Source organism: Musca autumnalis, unplaced genomic scaffold (genome assembly GCF_047663935.1).
Source record: "Musca autumnalis isolate F117 unplaced genomic scaffold, ASM4766393v1 scaffold_3, whole genome shotgun sequence".
Lineage (NCBI taxonomy): Eukaryota > Metazoa > Arthropoda > Insecta > Diptera > Muscidae > Musca > Musca autumnalis.
In genome coordinates this window covers 216,551,986-216,576,746 of record NW_027411866.1, presented here as the reverse complement: position 1 = coordinate 216,576,746, position 24,761 = coordinate 216,551,986, and the positions used below count along the sequence as shown (strand labels likewise).

General features: G+C 34.4%; 2 protein-coding genes across 4 annotated transcripts; one reads left to right on the top strand and one right to left on the bottom strand.

Annotated features, from left to right (window-relative positions):
* Positions 1-373: 373 nt before the first annotated feature.
* Positions 374-6,967, bottom strand: deltaCOP (coatomer subunit delta). Its single transcript, XM_073976765.1, has 7 exons — positions 6,732-6,967; positions 6,594-6,633; positions 5,888-6,527; positions 5,327-5,820; positions 1,635-1,746; positions 1,393-1,558; positions 374-1,321 (listed from the first exon to the last, which is right to left on the bottom strand). The coding sequence occupies exons 1-7, from the start codon at positions 6,732-6,734 to the stop codon at positions 1,193-1,195; spliced, it is 1,584 nt and encodes a 527-aa protein (XP_073832866.1). The 5' UTR covers positions 6,735-6,967; the 3' UTR covers positions 374-1,192.
* Positions 6,968-12,864: 5,897 nt separating this feature from the next.
* On the top strand, positions 12,865-20,917 carry mus101 (mutagen-sensitive 101). 3 transcript variants are annotated; one of them, XR_012411735.1, is made up of 6 exons: positions 12,874-13,732; positions 13,801-14,509; positions 15,218-15,969; positions 16,040-17,851; positions 19,895-20,528; positions 20,849-20,917. XR_012411735.1 is itself a non-coding variant. In XM_073976762.1 (5 exons), the coding sequence occupies exons 1-5, from the start codon at positions 13,049-13,051 to the stop codon at positions 20,474-20,476; spliced, it is 4,539 nt and encodes a 1,512-aa protein (XP_073832863.1). In that variant the 5' UTR covers positions 12,865-13,048; the 3' UTR covers positions 20,477-20,917. The 3 variants fall into 3 exon arrangements, 1 of the variants encoding a protein (XP_073832863.1); XR_012411734.1 differs by having other exon boundaries at positions 20,839-20,917; XM_073976762.1 differs by having other exon boundaries at positions 12,865-13,732; positions 19,895-20,917.
* Positions 20,918-24,761: the final 3,844 nt, after the last annotated feature.

The window sequence follows — 24,761 nt, the reverse complement described above, 5'->3', positions numbered from 1 at the left end:
GTACATCCTCGGTACATCGGTATAAAAATAACATTATCGATGCAATACCTGCATTGTGGACAGAATTCCCCCACCCCCTGCGAAATGATCTAATGAGATAAATGTGGTACAAAAGAGAACCTCTAAATCAATCAAATATAGTTTCACAGGCAATTCAAAGGTATAGTGACCATTACCAGATAACTGAAAAAGACATACCGAATGAACTTATTTGTGTTCCTACAACAACAACAGATTAGACGGTTTTTCGTTTGTCGGCAAGTCAACGCTTAATTGAAAAAATCAGCATAGCACGGCAAACAAGACTGGATACATAAACACGCTTGTATGCCGCACTTCCGCTAACAATAATTCTTTATCTAAAAAAACACGCTTTTTTCATTTTCTTATCATTTATTTATGATTCTTGTGTGTGTGTTTGTTTAATAACTACTGTTTTTTTTGTAATTTTTATAAAATTATTTCATTTTTTGTTGTTGTTTGGAATATTTTCTTTTTGTTTATTATTCTTGTATGTATATAATTGTATAATAGTAATAATAATCATGTAAACGATAAACGCTGTATGTTGTGTTGTATATATAAAAAATTTAATGTATTTTTTTATATATATAGCAGAGAGAGGAACAATACGATCTTCTGATCCCCCTATGTTTGTGGAATACGAGAGAAATAAACTTAAAATTCTATGTTTTTAACATACAAAGAAAGACTCAAAACAGACAATAGTTAATAAAATATGAAGAAGAGACAAATTACATATATTTTTGTGGTAGTAAATGATTACTCAAAGCGTTGGAATTCTAATAACAAACATTCCCCAGAGATTTGATTTCCATTTCGAAAGAAAAACCAAAAATCATAATTATGAGCGAGCGAACAACTAACGAACATTGGGATTATTTTGAACGAAAATTCCCCGGAAGTTTTTTTCACTTTCTCCCTTATATTGAAACGGTGGAAAGACAAAAACTCACAGGGAATTTTCGTTCAGAATAACCCCCCATATGATTGGGGAATAAGTTTTGTTGTTGTAAATCAATTATTCTACATTAGAGACTTGTTCCGCGGTGACGTTTCAAGTTTTCAAAAAAAAGAAACGTCTACCATGACTCAAGCCTTAATATGCTGCATTATTATTGTAGATATTCCTAAAAAATATGAATTTCGGAATTCATCATCACTTCACTCCTTAAACAACTTCATATTTATCTGCATAGAGTATGTTTTCTGTTGAGAATTTTACAGGTTCATCATTATCGACCAAAACAACATCTTTAGCTTTTAGAGCAGCATATGGCGTTTTTGAAACAAAGGAAACCTAAGGAAGAAGACATATTTGTTTAATTGTTTTGTCATTAAAGTGGAGAGGAAGAAAGATTTATATCTTACCTGCACTGGGAAGAAATCACCAGGTATGGATGAATTACAACTGAATTCCATGGATCCCGATTTATTGGAAGCATCAATAACAGGAATATTCCATTGGAGAATATGTTTACGTGCATCATAGTTGTAGGTGCCATCATATTCGGCAACTTGTGGTTGAACATTCATTCTGTGAGGAAAACATGTTGAACATTAAATTTAATTTCAAGAAAGGAGCTTTCGAGGATATGTATTATGTTACTTACGGCAATGGTATAACAATTGTAACATCTTGCAACTCCAAATGTTGAGCTTCTAATTCATATTCAATGTTGACATCACATCCACCTTCACCATTCTCGGATGGCCAGCAATTTACTGGGGAATAAAATAAGAAAATAAAAGCAATTACTAAAATTCAAAGAGGATATTAATCGAGGATTCAAGTTTGAGGGCAAATATGAATTTTTGAAGGATTCCAACAGAGTACTAAAGGAGTATTCTTGGAGGATGCAAGTGTGGACTTTTTAGGGGATCTAAAGGAGAAAGAAAACGTGGATTTTTGTAAAGACTTTTAGGGCTCTCAAGAAGACAACTAATTTGAAAACAAGTAAATGGGCGGGATGAGCTTCGTTGAGCCAAACCATGGGTCCCATAGATCGCTCTCACGACGTTTGGGCAACGGTTAAGTTACTTTCGTACCCTGAGGACAAAGAAGATAGAACCGCAGCCACGTTTGTCTACGTAACGCCGACTGATCCGAAAGGTTTCAATTTATCGAGCACCCCGAAAGTAGGTATTTAGTTGTGGATCATCAGCATGGGTTCCGTAAACAGCGCTGGATTTTTTTTAAAAAATATTTTTTCAATAGTTGAGGAATTTTTAAATATTTTTCCAATAACCTTGGATTTATTAAAAATATTTTTCAATAATCGTGGATTTTTAAAAATATTTTTCCGATAATAATGGACTTTTTAAAAAATATTTTTTCAATAATCGCGGATTTTTTAAAAATATTTTTTCAATAATCATGGATTTTTAAAAAAAATATTTTTTCAATAATCTTGTTTTTTTTAAATATTTTTTCAATAATCGTGGATTTTTTCAATAATCATGGAGTTTTTAAAAAATATTTTTCAACAATCGTGGATTTAAAAAAAAAAAATAATAATCGTGGATTTTTAAAAAAAAAAATATATTCTCAATAATCGGGAATTTTTTAAAAAAAATATATTCTCAATAATCGGGGATTTTCAAAAAATATTTGTTCAATAATAGTATATTTTTAAAAAATATTTTTTCAATAATCGTGGATTTTTTAAAATTTTTTTTTTCAATAATGATGGATTTTTTTAAAAAAATTTATTTCAATAATCGTGGATTTTTTTAAAAAATATTTTTTCAATAATCGTGGATTTTTTAAAAAATATTTTTTCAATAATCGTGGATTTTTTAAAAAATATTTTTTCAATAATCGTGGATTTTTTAAAAAATATTTTTTCAAGAATCGTGTATTTTTTAAAAAAATATTTTTTCAATAATCGTGGATTTTTTAAAAAAATATTTTTTCAATAATCGTTGATGTAAAGAAAAAAAAAATTCAATAACCGTGGATTTTTTAAAAAAAAATTCAATAACCGTGGATTTTTTAAAAAATATTTTTTCAATAATCGTGGATTTTTTAAAAAATATTTTTTCAATAATCGTGGATTTTTTAAAAAATATTTTTTCAATAATCGTGGATTTTTCAAAAAATATTTTTTCAATAATCGTGTTTTTTTTAAAAAATATTTTTTCAATAATCGTGGTTTTTTTTAAAAATATTTTTTCAATAATCGTGGATTTTTTAAAAAATATTTTTTCAATAATCATCGATTTATTTAAAAATATTTTTTCAATAATCGTGGATTTTTTAAAAATATTTTTTCAATAATCGTGGATTTTTTAAAAAATATTTTTCAATAATCGTGGATTATTTAAAAAATATTTTTTCAATAATCATGGATTTTTTTAAAAATATTTTTTCAATAATCGTGGATTTTTTAAAAATATTTTTTCAATAATCGTGGATTATTTAAAAAATACTTTTTCAATAATCGTGGATTTTTTTTTAAAAAATTTTTTTCAATAATCAGGGATTTCCAAAAAATACTTTTTCAATAATCGTGGATTTTTTTAAAATTTTTTTTTCAATAATCAGGGATTTCCAAAAAATATTTTTTCAATAATCGTATACTTTTTAAAAAATACTTTTTCAATAATCGTGGATTTATTAAAAAATATTTTTTCAATAATCGTGGATTTTTTAAAAAATATTTTTTCAATAATCGTGGATTTTTTAAAAAATATTTTTTCAATAATCGTGGATTTTTTAAAAAATATTTTTTCAATAATCGTGGATTTTTTAAAAAATATTTTTTCAATAATCGTGGATTTTTTAAAAAATATTTTTTCAATAATCGTGGATTTTTTAAAAAATATTTTTTCAATAATCGTGGATTTTTTAAAAAATATTTTTTCAATAATCGTGGATTTTTTAAAAAATATTTTTTCAATAATCGTGGATTTTTTAAAAAATATTTTTTCAATAATCGTGGATTTTTTAAAAAATATTTTTTCAATAATCGTGGATTTTTTAAAAAATATTTTTTCAATAATCGTGGATTTTTTAAAAAATATTTTTTCAATAATCGTGGATTTTTTAAAAAATATTTTTTCAATAATCGTGGATTTTTTAAAAAATATTTTTTCAATAATCGTGGATTTTTTAAAAAATATTTTTTCAATAATCGTGGATTTTTTAAAAAATATTTTTTCAATAATCGTGGATTTTTTAAAAAATATTTTTTCAATAATCGTGGATTTTTTAAAAATTACTTTTTCAATAATCGTGGATTTTTTAAAAAATATTTTTTCAATAATCGTGGATTTTTTAAAAAATATTTTTTCAATAATCGTGGATTTTTTAAAAAATATTTTTTCAATAATCGTGGATTTTTTAAAAAATATTTTTTCAATAATCGTGGATTTTTTAAAAAATATTTTTTCAATAATCGTGGATTTTTTAAAAAATATTTTTTCAATAATCGTGGATTTTTTAAAAAATATTTTTTCAATAATCGTGGATTTTTTAAAAAATATTTTTTCAATAATCGTGGATTTTTTAAAAAATATTTTTTCAATAATCGTGGATTTTTTAAAAAATATTTTTTCAATAATCGTGGATTTTTTAAAAAATATTTTTTCAATAATCGTGGATTTTTTAAAAAATATTTTTTCAATAATCGTGGATTTTTTTTTCTTAAAAAAAATATTTCTTAAAAAAAATATTTTTCAATAATCGTGGATTTCTTAAAAAAAATATTTTTTAATAATCGTGGATTTCTTAAAAAAAATATTTTTCAATAATCGTGGATTTCTTTTAAAAAATATTTTTCAAATCAAATATTATTATGGGTAGCGTAAGAAGCACGGCACTACAACAGAGCTCCACGCAAGCTCCACACATCAACCAGAACAAGCCAGGACAGGGTTGGTGGTGTTCGACTTATCAAAGGCTTTTAGTCGAGCAGACCATACTTCAGCCAAGTTTGAAACGTTGACAATTAAATTACATGTGTTACTGCCCGTCGTACGTGGAATTCTGGAACAAGAAGTCGAAGCCCCGTAGAGGGGTTATATCAGCGGAACTGTTTAACCTCAACCTTTTCTGTATCCACCCCTCCTATTTATCGATCTTACTACATCTTTCCACTGTAAAACAGTGATGGTCAAAAACACACATTTGCAGATTTTAACTTGCGCTAGTGTGAGTGGAAACGTAAACAATGCGTTAGCCTAACGAGTTTACAGTGTACGTGTGTGTCGTATACCCGCGGGCATAAGAAAGTTGTTGTTGGCCATCACTGCTCTAAAACCATGATAAACCTACATAATGCAATGTTCATCTTCAACTTACTTGTCAATGGTATGGCTGAATCATCTTGGGTAACAAAGCGCCATTTCAATACACCAACATCTGTATTCAATGGGAATGGTTTGGCGGGATTCTTCAAACCAATAATCGAACGTGTCTTAAACAGCTCCTTATCGACGTTGGGATGTGTTTGCAACTGGATGCCATGTGAATCGTTATTTTCCAAAGCGACTTTAATGCGACCCATATTCTCATCGGAAATGCGTAATGTCAACAAACCGGACAGCTCAAATTGTTGAAGGCCCCCATCACGACCAATGCGTACGACCAATTTATCTTCCATTTTCAAATGTATACTTTCCATATGAACATCCGATATGATTTTAGCTTTAACGGCGGCAACAGCAGAACTAGCAGCTGAGGCTGCTGGTTGCAGCTTGGCAATTTTTTCGCCTTCACTGTTAAGTTGTTCCACAAAACTGTCCACGTCCTTGGTTTTGCCACCCAATTTCAAGGCGTTGCGTGACACTGGTTTCCTGTAACAAATCAACATAATACTTTGTTAGTATCTGATATGCCGTGAGGTAGGTCTCAAAAACTTACTGTGGTTTTGGTGCAATTGGTTTATCCATTTCAATAGATGGCCCACCACTGCCGCCCATACCACCCATACCCATACTGGTTGTATTGGCCCCAAAGCCATCGGCACTAAATCCTCCACTGGAACGTCCACCCATACCACCACCCATGGGTCCTCCACGTTTGGCCGTTTCCATACGTTGCCGTTGCAGTTCTTTGGCCTTTTCACGCATCTTTTGCCTAGCCTCTCGTTCTTGTGTCTGTCTCACGGCCTGATACAATTTCTCCTCGTGTGAATCCATTTCAACATATGTCTTAATTTGGCCCAAATTAACACTTTCTCTATAGCCCAAGGCAACAATTTCATCAAACGCAAAAATTAAATTGAATGCATTTTCCAAAATTTCCTTTTCCTCCAAGGTGTGACAATATTCGGGTATAACCTTGGAGAATAAACGCAATGTCTCCAGATCTTCCAAAATATTACTGGCCTTGGTGGTGATCAGTAGCATGTATAATTTCTCCATGGGCTGATAAACATAACGCACAGAATCAGTTTCCACGTATGTATGCTGTTTGCCTGCTGTCATTAGTTTGGGGAAGGCGGCCAATAAACCCTCAATGCGAGCTTTTGTCATCTCCACAAATTGTCGGGAGATAATCACTGCAAGTGGAAATTTTTGTTACAACAAATTCTTAAGTTATTAATTATGAATATTTCACTACAAACCTTTTCCATTTTTGGTACACACCGCTGCCGCTATAAGAACCTGTAAGCACCACAATCAATCACCATCATCAGCCCCCATGAAAGAGTAGATGTTGTTATAGTTGTTTTCTTAAAATGTCCAAGTTATTTTTATCTTACCATCTTGTGTTTTCTTTATTTATTCTGTTGCCGTTAACTGAGTGTGATTTTTGTTAAGTTTTTATTAGTTTTGCCCTTTAAATTGTTGAAATTAAACTTTTTTGATGGCCCTAGCTGACGTGTTCGATTAATTTTTCCTAATGAAAACAAATGTCAAAAAATTGAGTGCAGATATGTGTGGTAAGAATGGTAACCCTGGACAGCTGTTAAGTCATTGCTGTCAAAATGATAATGGTGTTGCCACTCTTTGCTTTATTTACCATAATTCTAATTAGAAATGGGAAAATTGTGTACTGCAAAAATCTACTAATTTTTCTATTTTTTCCGATAACATAAAGGAAAAAATTGGTATGTTCCAGTACTGCAAGAATCTACTAATTTTTACTATTTACTCCGATAACGTAAAGGAAAACATGTTATCGTAGTAAAAAATAGTAGCTTCTTGCAGGTTCTGGAACAGAGCAATAATTGTTTTATCCAAAAAAAGGACGCTCCTGTAGTCCCGGTCCACACTAGAGTGATTTTATTGAAAAAATTTCATGAAATTATGCGTCTCTAGATAGACCTCCATAGTAAAGTAAAATCATAAAATTGCTGTAGTGGGGAATTCGATTTAAGAACACCTTATCTCATGCAATTTTTTAATGAAATTCACGCTAGTGTGGACCGGGACGTATAGTACTTCAGTAACTTGAAACTTCTTTTGCCTTACATATAATGGGTACTTTACACGATATGTTTTTTACATATGAGTTGTCACTTCTCCCGTATTAAATGTATATGAAAAGTGGCAATTCATATGTAAAAACATATCGTGTAAAGTACCCATAAGGAATAAAGAAATATCAGAACCAGGAAAAAACATTCGCCTGCTTCAAAATTTTGCCAAATTTTCTTTTTAAGTACCGGGCCACACTAGAGTAATTTCAATGATATTTATACATGAAATTATGCGTTTCGTCGATGGTCAGACTAGCAAGGTTTCATGAAACCTATTTCGTTAGTCCCGGGCCACACTATAGTAATTTCACTGAAATTCTGATATGAAATTATGCGTCTCTAGATCGACGTCCATAGTAGAGTAAAACCATTAAATTGCTGTAGTGGGGAATTCGATTTAAGAACACCTAATTTCATGAAATTTTTTAATGAAATTCACGCTAGTGTGTACCGGGACTTAAAGTTTCTTTTCAAATTTCGTTAATGTCCACACACGTTAACGTGAAATTTAAGATCTTTGCGTGTCCTCTTTATTTTACCATTCGCGTTTGTTGTGTTTCTCATACCAATAAAAACAAAAGAAGACATAAATAAACCAAAAAACAACACAAAACAATTAACATTAATAATTAAATTAATGTTAATAGTTAAATTTTCACTATTTCATTAATTAAATGTTTTTATTAAATATATTTATGTTTGTTTTGTTGTTAACTTTTGCTTGAGAAAATAAAAATGAAAGAAAATTGAAAAATCTTGCAGCGAAGAACAAGAAGAGGCAACACAACAAACACAGAAAACCATGTACATGGGTTTCACTACTTCATACCCCTCGCCCATAAACTTGACGTCGCCATGTTGAAATCGTGCTAGTCTGACCATCGAGTTCCATTGTCCCGGTCCACACTAGAGTGATTTCATTGAAATAATTTCATAAAATAATACGTTCTTAGAACGAGCTCCATACTAAAGTAATTTTATTAAATTTGTTTAGTAGGGAATTCGATCTAAGAACGCCTAATTTCGTGAATTTTTTTAATGAAATTCACTCTAGTTTCCTATTAAACATTGAACATAGAAATAAATATATAAAATGTCAAATTCCATACGACATTTTATATATTTATTTCTATGTTCAATGTATAATAGGAATATTTTTTTTTTTTTTTTTTGAAGAACAAATTTATTCATCAGAAAAAGAGTATTTCCCATAAAGACTTCTTCATATAATTGACATGTAACCTCCTCCAAGTTCGAACGACGTGCCGCACACTAAAACACCGTTTATAGAGGCGGTACAATATTTTGGTCTGTTCCTTTACTTTTAAAAATGGTAACAGTGGCAAAAAATGGTAAAAGTGGTGAACTGCTCCCATATAAATTGCGTGCTTTTTAAAGTAAAGGAACGCTTTGCAGTTTAAAAATGGTAAGAAATGGTAACCTCAGGTACGTAAAAGAACAGAGCATTTGTTAATATGTGTGGTATTTTGTTAACTTGAAAAAAATAAAGCCCTAATAAACGTGTGTTTTTTGCTTTTTTGTTTTCAAAAACAAAAGACTGAAGCAACTTCTCCTTCTTCGATGAATTACCAGTGACACCAAACATTTTTGCAAGAATTCTACTTTCTGCGAGAAATTATGCATTTAGTGGAATGATATGGAAACATTCAAATTGAAAATGTAACGAATTTTCATTCATGTTTTCCAAAATATTCAATCAAATGTGAAAAATATTAGTTTTTTAAATACCAAAAATTTGTAGACATTTCCTTGTTTTGTTTACATGTACCGGTGACAGTAATGTCCAATTTACATTAGCAACTTTTTCGTCATTTAGAGCTGTTTCGCCATTTATTTGCTAAAGCAGGCAACATTTTGCGTCATTTACCATACAAAAATAAATGACGATAGCTACGTCATTTATTCTAAACAACTCACGAAAACATCATACTTTTATACGCAACCAAGCTTTTTCGTCATAAACTACCAAAAAATGCAACTGTTTTATGATGTCTTTGTTTGTTTGTGTGTGTTGTAAAAAAGCAAAAATACTCAAACGATGACAAAAGTGAAAATAAATGGTTAAAAAACTTGCAAAAATTATGTTTTTTTGTTTTTATTTATTATTAGTTATTTGATATACATTTGTGTTGTGAAATTCCTATTTTTCTGAATAAATATATTGTGTGCGTGTGTTTGTGCTATTGTATAATGCTTTGTTTACATTTGGCGTCGTTTCGTGATTTCGAAGGCGTTTCGTGATTTCGCGCGGAATCAAGCAAAATTTTTCATGATTTCGCATACAAAAATGAAATCATCTCATTTCGTGATTTCAGCGAAATCAACATCGAAATCACAGTACACATGATATACAACCCTGCTTTTGCCTAAAAAAGTACCAAAAGTTGCAACACTTTTCACGTATCACAATAAACAAGGTAGATGGTCAATTGCTGCAACAAAAAATTTTAGTGTCAAAATTTGTAAACAATGTGAAAAAAACATTAAATTACTTTGTTACGATGCTATTTTTCATTGTGTTCCCGTACTTTTTTAATGGTAATGTTAGAAAAAGAGCGAATTGTAAAAACTTGCTTCCCCATACAAAATTCTTAAAAAATACGGAAACGGAAAAATGACGGAAATTGCAAAAACTCCAGCATAAATATCAAAATCAACGTATCGGCTATCATATTAGATGCCAATGAACATGCTTGCTGCTAGTTTCTACTAGGCCAAAATTGTATGGCAGAAAACAGGAGAAGAGGGTGTTATTCGGCGCTATTTTTGTTTAAAGATAAGTGCAAGTCTTGCTAGATTTCGGAGTACGGGAACGCATTTTTAGCACTAAACGGGAAAACTACTGCAAGTACTAATATTGTGCAGGTTCTGAGCACAACTTTTACCTATCAAAATTTATTGTAACGATGTCTCAACAATAAAATAATTTTTTTATTTTTTCATTTGTTAGTACTATACACAATTAATACGATATATAGATAATTTTACGATAAGTTTCCAAATAAAGTTGTAAAGTTCTATATTGTCGTATATTTTTGATGATTAATTCAATTTACAACAACTTGTTTTGAAATTTCGTGTTCGATCAGCTGTGCATATGCATCTACCTTGATCATTGCGATATGTTTGAAATCAACAAAAAATAAATGTAAACATCGGGGTGTATTTCAGGATTTCGTGAAATCCAGTGGATTTTGGAGCGCAAGTGTAAACTTGACATAAGTGTGTATGTGCGATTGTGTGCGTAAACAAATGACGCAAAAATACAGATGTAAATACACTTTATTTGATTCCAGGATTTGGTAAAACGAAATCATTTAATATACATATGTAAATTGGACTTAACGTTACAAACAAATTCCTTTGTGGTTGTTGTTGAGTTGTATTTGTTGTAGTATTTACTTCACCTTGTTCGTACAACTCGATTATGTGGAGAAAACTTAACGCTTCATTCATTTTTCGCGTTTTTTTATAAAATGCTCAAAAAATGCATTGTAAACAAACCCACTTGTTGCTTTTATTTTGAAGGTTTAGGAATTCAAGAAAAACAAGGGTTGTATAGATTTTTTTCATTTAAATCTACCTCTTTACTTATACCATGGCCTCGCCCCTTTGCCTTGCTTGCTTCTGATACAAGAATAAAGAAGGCCGAGCCAATTTTCGAACTAGTGCCAAGTTTATACTTGCGTTCCAAAATCCACTGGATTTCACGAAATCCTGAAATACACCCCGGTGTTTACACTTATTTTTTTGTTGATTTCAAACATATCACAATGATCAAGGTAGATGCATATGCGCAGCTAATTGAACATGAATTTTCAAAACAAGTTGTTGTAAATTGAATTATTCATCAAAAATATACGACAATATAGAACTTTACAACTTTATTCGAAAAATTATCGTAAAAATATCTATATGTCGTATAAATTGTGTATAGTACTAACAAATGAAAAAAATAAACAAATGATTTTATCGTTGAAACATCGTTATAATAAATTTTGATAGATAAAAGTTGTGCTCAGAACCTGCACAATATTAGTACTTGCAGTAGTTTTCCCGTTTAGTGCTAAAAATGCGTACTCATACTCCGAAATCTAGCAAGACTTGCACTTCTCTTTCAACAAAAATAGCGACGAATAACACCCTCTTCTCCTGTTTTCTGCCATACAATTTTGGCCTAGTAGAAACTAGCAGCAAGCATGTTCATTGGCATCTAATATGATAGCCGATACGTTGATTTTGATATTTATGCTGGAGTTTTTGCAATTTCCGTCATTTTTCCGTTTCCGTATTTTTTAAGAATTTTGTATGGGGAAGCAAGTTTTTACAATTCGCTCTTTTTTCTAACATTACCATTAAATAGTACGGGAACACAATAAGAAATATCATTGTAACAAAGTAATTTAATATTTTTTCACATTGTTTACAAATTTTGATAATAAAATTTTTTGTTGCAGCAATTGACCATCTACCTTGTTTATTGTGATACGTGAAAAGTGTTGCAACTTTTGGTACTTTTTTAGGCAAAAGCAGGGTTGTATATCATGTGTACTGTGATTTCGATGTTGATTTCGCTGAAATCACGAAATGAGAGGATTTCATTTTTGTATGCGAAATCATGATAAATTTTGCTTGATTCCGCGCGAAACCACGAAACGCCTTCGAAATCACGAAACGACGCCAAATGTAAACTAAGCATAGGTTGCCCTTATCGTTTTTATTCTTTTATTAGAAGCAAGCAACGTAATCAGCAAGGCTGCTTATGTATTCAGGCCTAATTTCATGTAATTATTTCATTGCAATCGCTCTAGTGTGGACCGGGTCGTACTCTTTTTAACAAATTTTGATATTGTATTCAATTCATTCCATGTCATTCACAAAAGTTCATGGTTTAATAAGAAAGGTTAGCCAAAGCTTTATGTCAATTTAAATTTTTTCATTCGAGTATTCCTAAAACTTCAAAACAATATACACAAACTGTGTATGTGTGTGTGGTGTTTGAATAATATGTCAAACAATTTTAAAAACAATCGAATTCAATGATTTTTAAAATTATTTTTGGAACATTTGTATGGAAATAATTCGCCAGGTTATTATTGAAACAAACATTTTATCATATCCACAACTTGATTATGCGGAGAAACATTGGTCCTTCATTCATTTTTCGCGATTTTTATAAAATGCTCAAAATTGGTGTTGTAAACAAACCCACTTGTTGCTTAATTTTGAAGTTTTAGGAATTCAGGAAAAACAAGGGTTCTATAGATTTTTTTCATTTAAATCTACCTCTTTACTTATACCATGCAAAAGTTCTTCACACCCATGGTGATTGTGTAATGTTCACAGCAAATCTGGCAACATTTGCATTGCGTTAAAAACTCAACCCTGTGTTTGCAATAAATAACATGACAGTTGGTGAATTTAATTTGGCGCAACGAATATGTACTACCAAAACCTGTCAAACATCATTGAAAGAAAACGCGGAGCTATAGTAAAAAGAAATAATTGTGCAAAAATTTGTTAAAATTTCCAAATATAATTTGTGCAAATTTCAATTGAAATCGTGTTCATCCTAAATGAGTTTAGACGATACCATCAATGCCTATTTTGTTACAACGATTAATGCTGCCAGCAATGACAGCGACGAGAAGGCCATCAAAGACTTTAAGAAGTCATTGACTTATTTACAAAATCACATTCCAGAGGAGAATATTCGACAAATCAAGGCTAGTGAGGGATTTCCTTTGATAGCCTCTGGAAAGCTTACAAAAAAAGATGTCTTCATTTTTGATCGTTTTGAGGGAGATTTTTTCCAACAATTACAACAAACTAAATCGCTGATAATTGGGCCACCCTGTCTAACGCAATGTTTGTTAAACGACCAGCAAATTCCATTGGGCACAAGTCCTGTTTTTACATGTGCAATGCGAGATCTGCAAATCTCAGCAACTGGCATTACAGCACAGGAGAAGGATAAGTTGAAGAATCTAATACATTGGATGGGTGGTCATTATTTTCAAAATTTCGGTAGATCTGTGACCCATTTAATATCGAATACCATTAAGTCGACAAAATATGAACACGCCACACTAAATGGCATCCCGGTGATGCATGTTGATTGGGTTCAGCGGGTTTGGGAACGTAGCTGTTGTGCTGCCCAGGTCTCGGCCACCGATGAAGAATTCGATAAATATAAATTGCCCATATTTTTTGGTACAAATATAACATGTACTGGATTGGATACGGAGAAGAAAGATAAGGTAAGGTAACTGCATGGGACTAACAGCTGTTTTATTTTTAATGTTTTATTTGTCTGTCATATTTTTAGGTAATGCGTTTGGTCAATGAAAACGGTGGAACCTATCATCGGGCCTTTAGATCCCAATTAGTGGACATTGTCATCACGGAAAAGAACAAAACAAATTCTGAAAAATATGCTGCAGCTGTACGCTACAAGAAAGACATCCTTTTACCCGAATGGATATTTGATAGTGTACAAAAGGGATTTGCCCTTCCCACCAAACCGTATCAAGTCAAATCGCTGAAGGTATCAACTCCAACAAAGACAGATCAAAGTTTAGCCGATTTTACGGTATCAGAAAATTCAGATATCTCACGAATTAGTACTGTGGGAACTGGTGGCCGTGTCAGTAGTGAAATGACCACTGTCAATGATACGATTTGTTCAAATCTTAATGAAACTCAAAGTAGTGGACCAACATTTGTTGCCCCTGTCAATCCTGTCTCGAAAGATCTTAAAAAAGATTTGCTGAAAAAAGCTGGGTCCGGTACCCACTACCGCATGGTGTACGAAGAGATTTGCCCAAAACAAGCCAAGAAAGCTGGAAACTTTTTAGATGGTTGTTGCATTTATTTGAGTGGTTTTCGCACCGAAGAAAGGGAAAAACTAAATCGTATTCTAAATGCTGGCGGTGCAACACGTTATGATGTCTATAATGAGAAGATAACTCATATCATTGTCGGGCAATTGGATGATAGTGAATTTAAAGCTTGGAAAAAGGATAATCTATTAGCAGGTAAGGGAGAATATGTATAAAATTTGTGGTATTTTTTTAAACTTTGGTATGTAAAGGCATGCATGCCTGTGTATAAGTGATTACTTTAGAAAGAAGTTGGGGCAATGTGGTAGGTAGGAAGAAGAGGTTAGAAATCTATGTCTTCAAACATCTGATAACCGGGTCCTTCAGAAAGGGTCTATAAAAGCACCCTTTCTGATAGTAAGGGTCTATAGAAGCACCCTTTCTCAAGGAAACGGTCTAAAGTAGAACCCTTTGTTTCAGAAAGAGTCTATAGAAGGAACCTTTGTTTCCGAAAGGTTCTATAGAAGCAACCTTTGTTTCCGAAAGGGTCTGTAGAAGCACCCTTTGTTTCCGAAAGGGTCTATAGAAGCAACCTTTGTTTCCGAAAGGGTCTATATAAGCACCCTTTGTTTCCGAAAGGATCTATAGAAGCACCCTTTGTTTCCGAAAGGGTCTATAGAAGTACCCTTTGTTTCCGAGAGGGTCTATAGAAGCACCTTTGTTTCCGAAAGGGTCTATAGAAGCTCCCTTTGTTTCCGAAAGGGTCTATAGAAGTACCCATTGTTCTAGAAAGGTTCTATAGAATCACCCTTTCTTTCAGAAAAGTATCCATAATGTCTTTTTAACATGTTAAAGTGAGGTTATAACATCTTTACAGACTCATTTCAGAATGTATCAAATATTCATTATTTCATATTCTTTCAGGTATTCACATTGTCCGCCTCGATTGGCTTTTGGAAAGCATAAAAATAAAACAAACCGCCTCGGAAGCTGTATATCGTGTATCCTTGCCAACAAGCCGAGAACCGGATGCTCCCTCACCTTCATCCAAAAAAACTTTACGATCAATGAATCATAGTTTCAAACAACCAGATAAACCCATTAAAAAGAAACTATTTTCAAAAGATGCCGAAAAGGATATGGACAATAATGATGCCGATGCTACATCGACCCCGAAAAATGCCATTGAATTACCTTCCGAGGCTGAAGAGAATGATCTTATAGCACAATATTCACAAGAAAATGTACCCCAAGCTCCGGTACCATTGCCACCGCCACAACAAAATGCTACCATACTGCCAGATGAATCAATGTCTCATCCCATGGCATCGTCAACACAATGTACACCAAATGAACAGCCAGCAAAAGCATCAGCAACAACAACGGCTGCTCCTGCTCCTCAAGCTCAACCTTCAAATCTTACAGATGCTTCAGGCTTTACAATTGATTATGAAAATTTAGATTTCTTCCAAGGCATGTCACTGTACATTGATAAACAACATTTCCCCGAAGAATTTTACACACAAATGATAAGTGAATGTGAGGCGGCTCAGGGCAATATTGTACCAGCCACATTTCGTGATCCGGTGGATTATGCCATTGTGTCGTTTGAAAGCACATTAGATGCAAGTAAATTGCCAGTGAAGGCAAGAAATATTGTAACAGAGTTATATGTAGTAAGTATACCATTAAGGATCAATTTAGATACTTGAAAATAACATTTTAATTTTCTTTCTCTTCTTCCAGGAAAGTTGTATGAAAGTCAATAAATTGGTGCCCATCGAATATTATCACAAACACATCCCTCACACAGCTGATGTCCAGCCTCTTCAGGGCATGACAATTGTCATTTCAATTTATTCCCTTTTGGAAAGAGATTTCATTGATTCCATTGCCCAGCTATTGGGTGCCAATGTAAATAAAACATTTGTAAAGAAGGAAAGACCACTGCTTATATGTCCCTCTCCAGAGGGATCAAAATATGAAGGAGCTTTGAAATGGCGTTATCCTGTTGTGACATCAGAATGGCTTTTGAAATGTGCTGAAGAGGGTAAAAAAGTGGCATACGGCCCGTTCCTGGTTGGTGAGAGTCCAGAAGATTTTCCCCTCTCTCCCACATTGCGTGAACGCAATACCACAACAATGACTTCATCGGCAAGAAAGAATGTGGAGAAAAACACCCCTACTACACCCATTAATCCACCACAACCTCCACCCCAATGTATGGATGTTGATGGTGTTGAAAATAATGAAGGCAGTGCCACTCTTACTGAGGTGGACAATAACCCACCAGCTCCCGATACATTTACTCCATTGCGTAACAAACGGGTTTCTGAATTAGCTGGTCGGGTAACTCGGCAATCATTGGGCGGCAATACAAGTCTCAGCACACCCGATTCACCTCACACACCCACCAACAACTATGCCAAGGCTTCATATAATTTTGATTTCATGGAAAATATTTTGGCAGAAATTGAAAACGAAGAGGAGCGTGAATGTCTACGTGAAGTCATCAATGAAATGAAAAACAATCAAACTCCGGAATTGGAAAGAATACGTCGGCAAGCTTGTACACCCATAAATCGTAAAGTACCCACACCCAAAGGTATACCAGATTTTTGTACAACACCAGAGTTTGAAAAACGTATGGCTGATGAATTCGAAAGACGTTGGCGTTTGCCAACAAAGAAAATGAAGCCGGACACACCCATAGATGAGATACGTAAACGTGTGCTGCGAGCCACCTGTAAAGCAATGGGCATACCATACAGTGATGAAGATGAAGAAAAGGCTTCAAGTAGCCGCAAATCTCTCGGATCAAAATCGAGTAGCAATTTGGATACCACACCATTGAATAATAAAAGTTTACGCAGCAGCTCCTCAATTGCGCCACGTTCAATATTTGCACAAAACAATACACCCGATCATCAAAAGACTGCCACCAGCTTCAATATACCTGCTAATGAATCGAGAAAATCTGATACATTTATACCCTGTACACAAAGCCCAAATACATCGGCGAATAATCGACGTAGCGTGACACAATCTGCATCGCCCAGTGGATTGGGACAGCGAGCATCCTTGGGCGGTATAGGCAAGTCAACAATTAATTTTGATAAAATAAGTTTCGAGGAAACTAATTTGGAAGAAAATCCCGCTGCATCCACCTCTAATGCCGCGAAAAGTCCAGCAACAACCAGACCTTCATTGCCAATGGGTGCTTCTCCGGAAATTAAACAAATCACAGAATTTTTACGTAACTGCGATTCACGGCGACAAAGTTTAAAACGTACCCGCCTTAGCAGCGATCATCAACAATCTACCGTTCACTCAATGGAAACCGAGGCACACTATGTCCAACCATTTGAATCGGAACAATTACAAACTGAAGATATGGTAGGTTGGCGTGATCCCACCGAATTTCATGCTCAACGTAAGGCAGCACGACAAGTGGCCCCGTCTATGCAATATCAAGGTACACCACGTTTTAGCATTTCCTGCTCGGAAGAAGAGACCCGAGATGATATCATTTCGAAGATCTTGCAGTTGGGTGGTGAGGTAAGTTTTAGAAAATTTTGATTTGATATAATTATTGGTCTGTTCCCGAACTCCAAAAATCTACTAATTTTTACTATTTTTTTCGATATCATAAAGGCAACATCGTAGATTCTTGCAGGTTCTGGAACAGAACCAAAAAATTTACGTTGCTTCCCTTTAATATCCGACTTTAAAAGTTCCGATTTTGGGTTGATAGATACCAATCAATTTCATATAGAAAAGTCATTCTAAGACGGAGGTCTTCATCTAAAACAAGCTCAGGTTTATGACAAAATTTTAAAGGAGAAAAACTTTCTCTTATTACCTGGAACTAGGAACTATATGGACCTATCTAGTTCACTTTACAGTTCCAATGGTCGACATTTTTTATGATTAAACTGCGTATACTTAATATCACACGTTACATTTTATGATAATACTTATTCGTTTTGGAACTAGTACAAGGAACTAGATTACCCAACTCTACCAAAAACCACTCGTGTTTGCCTTGGCAGCTGGTGTTCTTCTGCTGAGATGGATGGGGGATGGTCGCCGAGTACCTCATTCACACCGAGTACCTCATCAGTATGTTTATCGTTTATACCTTTGGACCTTTCTCCAGATCTTGACGATGTCTCCTGAGTGGGAAGCTCATCGACGATAGGACCCGATGATAAGATCGTACAATCACCTGCATACATTAAGATCTCTATACACTCTTTAGGGTGTGGAATTTAAAAAAAGTAGAGGTTAGGTATCACCCTGCCTTGGGGAATTCACTGTTTCACTCTATGGAGCTTGGAATTCTTGATTCCTGAATTCTACGTACGTCTGACGTCCTCACTTAGAATTAATTATCCAAAGTTTCAAACCTGGGTAGTCCGCACGATGTCCTGGAACAGCGTGGAGTGCAAAGGCTTTTGATAAGTCGAGTCCCACACACACGGTGCAATCGCACGGTCTTTTCTGTTTGATTCTTCGACTGATAAGTGTAGAGATTGCGGCAGTTCTGTGCTGGTTTCGGTTTTCAACCTGTTGATCGACAACTCGATAGATATTTCTAAAGCTGGGTAGGAGTAAATCCGCATCCTTGCCTGACTTCAGTAGGGGGACCACCCTGCCCATTTCCCAGACTTCATCCACGATGTGGGTGGCTAGCGACTGGTTGAGAATTCCACTGCTCGACAAACTGTCGATTAAAATAACTTGCGCACCTCTTCGGAGCAGTCTGCGTTACGTCGTCAAACGTGACTGAGGTCCTATCTTCATTATTTCCAGGCTCCAATGTTACAACTTTTCAGAGGATTCAGCCACTTATGCTCATTGACCAACCTTTTAACTTTCAGTGTCAGCACCCTGTCTGAGGTCACTGGGCTTGGCTCACCGAAGCTCATCACACTCTTTGACTAATCTCGCCGCCTATGCTGGGAAATTTGGTCTCACTTTCGGATATTCGAACATCAGAAGGATTGGCAGATCTCTGAAGCGGTGATTACTGAGTTCTCTAGGCCAATTAGCTTTCCCACGGTCTGCTGATGGAGACAATTATGAGGTTGGTCTGGCCGAAGAAAACAATGGGTTGCCAGGTGACGTCATTTGTCAGACCAGGTGACACGATGGTTATGTCTGGCGAACTGTGACACTCTCCGCTACTTCTGGTGGGGCGTCCTCATGGACCGTGCAAATCGTAGATATATCAATCTGCTCAGCTAGTACAAACCCCCTATTGTCATTGCCGAGGATCGAGTGCCACAACACATGATGAGCATTAAAGTCCCATAAGACCATCCAAAAGCGGGCTAATGCTGGGTCTATAACCTGGAGTAAAGCTATTTAGCGGCGGGATGTATACGTTAAGCAACTTTACCCAGGCAGTGCCACACGTGACTGCTACCGCCATACATTTCATGACTTGAACAGACTGGGGCAATAGGAAAAACGTCTTCTATTTAATCATTGGAGTATTAGGTTTTGCCTTTGTATTCCTTCTCTTCTTTGAAATCATCGCTCAAAATATTATGTTTGATGTTTAAAACTAATTCCCACTCTTCTTTCTATTTATAGGTCTGTGAAAATTTGGTTAATTTCGATCCCGAGTGTACACATTTTGTTTGTGAGAAACCCAATCGTGGTGAAAAGATGCTGGGCTGTATATCGTCCGGAAAATGGGTACTCAGTTTAAAATATATTGAAGAATGTTTTGCCAAGGATGTATTTATCGATGAAGAACTATATGAGTGGGGTAATTGTAAGGCACTGAATTTACCACAATTAACAGCGGATGAACAAGTTATTGCAACGGCAGCACATCGTTGGCGTAAAGATTTGTCTGGTACAATATTGGGAGCATTTACCGGCATTAAAGCCATATTACGTATAAGTAATCGTAATGTTGATGCTTTAAAGAATGTCATTAAGGCGGGAAAAGGTGAGATAATTGAAGCCACAACACCATACAGCTCCTGCGCCAACATAGCATCTAAGGCCACTCACTGTTTTGTTGATGTCAAAAAATGTCCCTTGGATGCTGATGATTATGAGTTTCTCAAAAATCATGATATCTTTGTGCTAACACAAATGTATATCAATGCGTTTTTAATGAATGGTCCCGATGTTGATAGGGCCAAATATGAGATACATATGTAGAGAAAGAGAGGGAAAGAGAGAAGTTAAAAGAAAATAAATCATCAATCACATGGTTAGTAATTAAGTTTGTTACATTCTAATTAAGTAGAATAAAACTCTACTCCACATCTCCATTCAATTATGAAGTGGTATTTTTTATTCTAAATTTAATTTATTCTTTCGTTAATTGTTGCTTTGGCACAATTAATATATACATAAACAAATTTAAAAAAAAATACTATATAAAATTAAATAAAATTGTATTTGTAATAAGTTGTGTTTCACATATTATGGTTAATAATACAAACAAATATTTAGTTCTTAAATGTTTATTAAAATAATGTGTCTTTTTTGTTTTTTTTTTTTTTCCTTTTTTCGTTTAGTGTTTAACAGTAGTTCTAAGCAAGTTACATAAAAAGCCTCTTTATGAAATTAAAAACCTCAAGTTAAAACTCTATTAAATCAATATCCATTTTACTTAATACAACCATCTCAAATGTCTCATAAAGTTAAAATGCAAATTTCCAGACAAGGTTAACAGACACTACGTACTCAGATTCAAAACATCAAACTCAAATGCAAATTATTCGGAAGCCTGTGAGTATAAAAATGTTTGCTTTTTTATGTAGCTGTAGTTTAGCAATTCAATTTTACAACCATTCAAAAGCGAAAGTTTTACTACGTTCATATCGAATTTGCAAAACAAATTCACTTCCGATCTAAATTTAATGGGACATGAGAACAATTTTCTGGAGCTAAAGATTATTTTAATGAATTCCAAGCGAAATCTGCGAATGTGAAAAGAAGCTGAAACATATACAGACGTGTAAATGCTACTAGTTAACATCATTGCATAAATTTAAACAATTGATTTTACTGTATAAACCAATGTTTAGAAATGTAATTTGTATACCTTTTGATATTATTCAATATCAATTAAATAGTCGGTTAAGACCTGTTCAAACTACTTCTTCGAAATACGTTTGTATGTAGCTGATAACGACACACTGTAACACAATGGAATGGAATGTAATGTAATTGAAATTATCTTCTTGTAGGGTTTTTCATTCGGTTGGTTATCAACAAACATGAATGGTTTTACATTAATTAAGACGTCAGGGCAACATCGAGTCTTTTCTGTTTGCATTAAGTCTAAACGAGTAAAAAATGAATCAGTTGTTGTTGTAGCAACGGAAATATGTTCATTCGAGAATTATTTCAGTTATCTGGTTCTGCTTCCTTTGTATCCAGATTTAAAATTTCTGCAACTTGGACTGGTTGCGTTCATAAAGAATCAGCAGACATGTGAGTGGGATTAGGTGGGTAGCTAAACAAATACAGAGTGTCGTGTGGTCCCAATCCACTTGCCGATCATGTGTTGGGTATCGTGGTATTAATTCGGACCCAATACGAACTGATGCGGCTGCATCGTCTTAACTGGGCTAAAGCCACTCGCGTTTGCCTTGACATCTGGCGTTCTTCTACTGCGATAGATGGGGGTGGTCCCCAAATACGGCATTCACACTGTATCTCTGTACTGCCTGTGCGACTGAATGCTATCCAAGCCTGCCTGATAGGCGCTCGTTTATACCTTTGAACCTGTCTCTCCAGATTGTGAAGATCTCTCTTGACGTGCCTGGGTGTGGGGAACCTGTCCATTAAATCGTGGCAGGGTTGCTCACAGCTACAACACCCAAACAGGTACTGCATCGACAACCTCCTGTGTGTTCATCCACCCTCGTATCCTCATGAAGATGGTCCACTTGTGTCATGAGGAGAATTCTCGCAGGTTTAAATACCCAACAAAATAAATTGGAAGCAGTGCAATGTAGACTACTTCTATCACGGCATGTTTTGATGCAGTTCAAACGGAGTCATGAAAAGGGCACTCCATTCCTCACATTTTGACCGCTTTTGGATGCAATCCAAAGAATCACATCCATTTGCAGTTAAAATGCAGTACCAAGGGTCAGTTAAAATGCAGTGCCAAAGGGTTGGTTAAAATGCAGTGCTTTGGGGTGCATCTTTCAGTAGTAACGCTATTGTAAAAATCATGAGTGAAAATGCATAATTGGATGCACTTCCAGATTACTAGTACATATAATTTAACTGCATCTTTGGAGGCAAACATTTTGCTGGGTATTCATCCACTACGAAGCGCTACGCCAGCTATGTAAACATTTAACCTATCACATATGTCATCGACGCCAAGATCGTACGATAAATCCGCATACATAACGATCTCAATGCCGTGTGGAGGGGATGAAATACAGTAACATAGCGATCATGAATACTCACGTAGGGAGCTTCTCACGAGTGAGTTGCAGCTCACTTCTCACGTCTCGACCTATCACAAATGACAAGGGAGGAGCGAAAAAAGTGAAGAGGGTTTCACAAGTTTGAAAATTGAAAATAGTGCCGCATTTTGTGAACCCTTGAAAATATAATTTGCGTTGCCATATCGTTATTTTATTTACAAATAATTTTGCAATAACTAAATTCGTAATTTTTTTATAAAACATTAATTTATTTTAAATTAAATTAATATTTCTAAAACGAAAAATAATTTTTATCAACAATCCACTTTAAAAATACTTGGTAATTGATAAAAATATTAAATGTTTGATATGTGGCAACATCTGTAACAGCTGTTTTTGTTTTGTTTTGACAGATACATACATATGTACGTAAAAATTGTTTATTTACGCCCGAAGAATTTCCGCAATTTGCAAAAAAGTGAACAAAAACCGTTTAAAGGTCATTAAATGGCAAAAAGAAATGAAAATGTTTAATATTGCATTTTGAATGATGTGCGAAACGACAAACGCTGAGGAACACAAAGAAAACCAAGCAAAATTTTGTGGAAGTCGTTCCATGCGATGCCAATATCTCACTGGATCTTTTGTATTAGTTCAAATGAAGTTGTGAAAGATCCCATTTTCATCATTTGGAAGGAATTTCAAGAATTGTAAATAAATACAATACGTGAAGCATCCGATCTTTTCTCCAGCAATAGGATCAATTATATGAACGCTAAGTACAATTCGTGAAATTCGGATCCTATTCAACATTTGAACCAATTTCATGGATTTTAAATACAATTTCTCAATTTTCAAGAAGGTTAACCCTGCAAAAGGCTATATAATATAAACATGCTCTTTTCTATAAATTTAATCCTTCCTATTGTGGCTTGTTCGTGGAATATGCCATGCCAAGGTGGTTGTTAAGATACCATTCCACTGGGTTATTGAAGATGCCATCCAAAATGATTTGGATCTTTTAGGGGTCACAGTCTTGTAAAAAGAATGGGCGAAGGTGGTAAAAAGGTGACATATAACTTGCACTCATGCTTGAATAGAATCTTTGGCATCGAATATTTTGCTGGGAACCTTAGCGAAGTACCTACAAAAAAATTTTTAGAAAGGTGTTGCTCCTGATAGGATCCTCTTCCATTCCTGTTTTCATCATATGATTCTGAACCGCTTCCCATATCTGAAAAATTTTGGCCAACTTCAACTTCACCTCCAAATTACGCCAAACTCGATTGAGGTCTTCCTTGCTTCATTGATACACGGATAAACATGTATAGTTGCCAAAAGAATTTCTAATTGTTTTTTATTTGTTACCTTTAACATAAAACACAAATAAATACAATTGATAATCATTGCAAAAGATTCGTTTCTTGTCGATCTTTTCTATAAAAAATGTCCATAGTTACATTTTTTTGTTCAACTCACCTTGATTTCTGTGGTGAGAGAAAATTGCCTCACATTCTCACTTTTTTGACATTTATGATAGCTACTTTTCTCACGAACGTGAGTTTTGTTCTCCCTTATGCTGTTTATAATAAGGGAGGAGGCGAGAGTGAGAAAACTCACGGTGAGATGATGTTCATGATTGGGCTGTAAAGTTAAAGGTTTATGGGCCGATTCCGTACAGCGAGGCGAGTCGTGTCGCGTCGCCAAATGCAATTTTTCGATTCCGTATGGCAATATCGCCTGACGTCGTCAAATTTTGTCGCCGAAATGTTCATTTTCCGGCGACAACAAATTAGCTGTCGCCGTACATTTTTACTAACGAATAAAAATAAAATAAAAATAACTTGTTATCGACGATTATTTTCTATCGCTGTACGTAGTACATTTTTTAAATTTTGTCACAGAGACGATAGACGACGCGACATGACTCGCCTCGCTGTACGGAATCGGCCCATTAGTGAACTCCCGTTTCACACTACGGGGCTTCAGCTTCTTGTTCCTGAATTCCACGTACGACTGGTATCCACACATATAATGGATTATCCAAT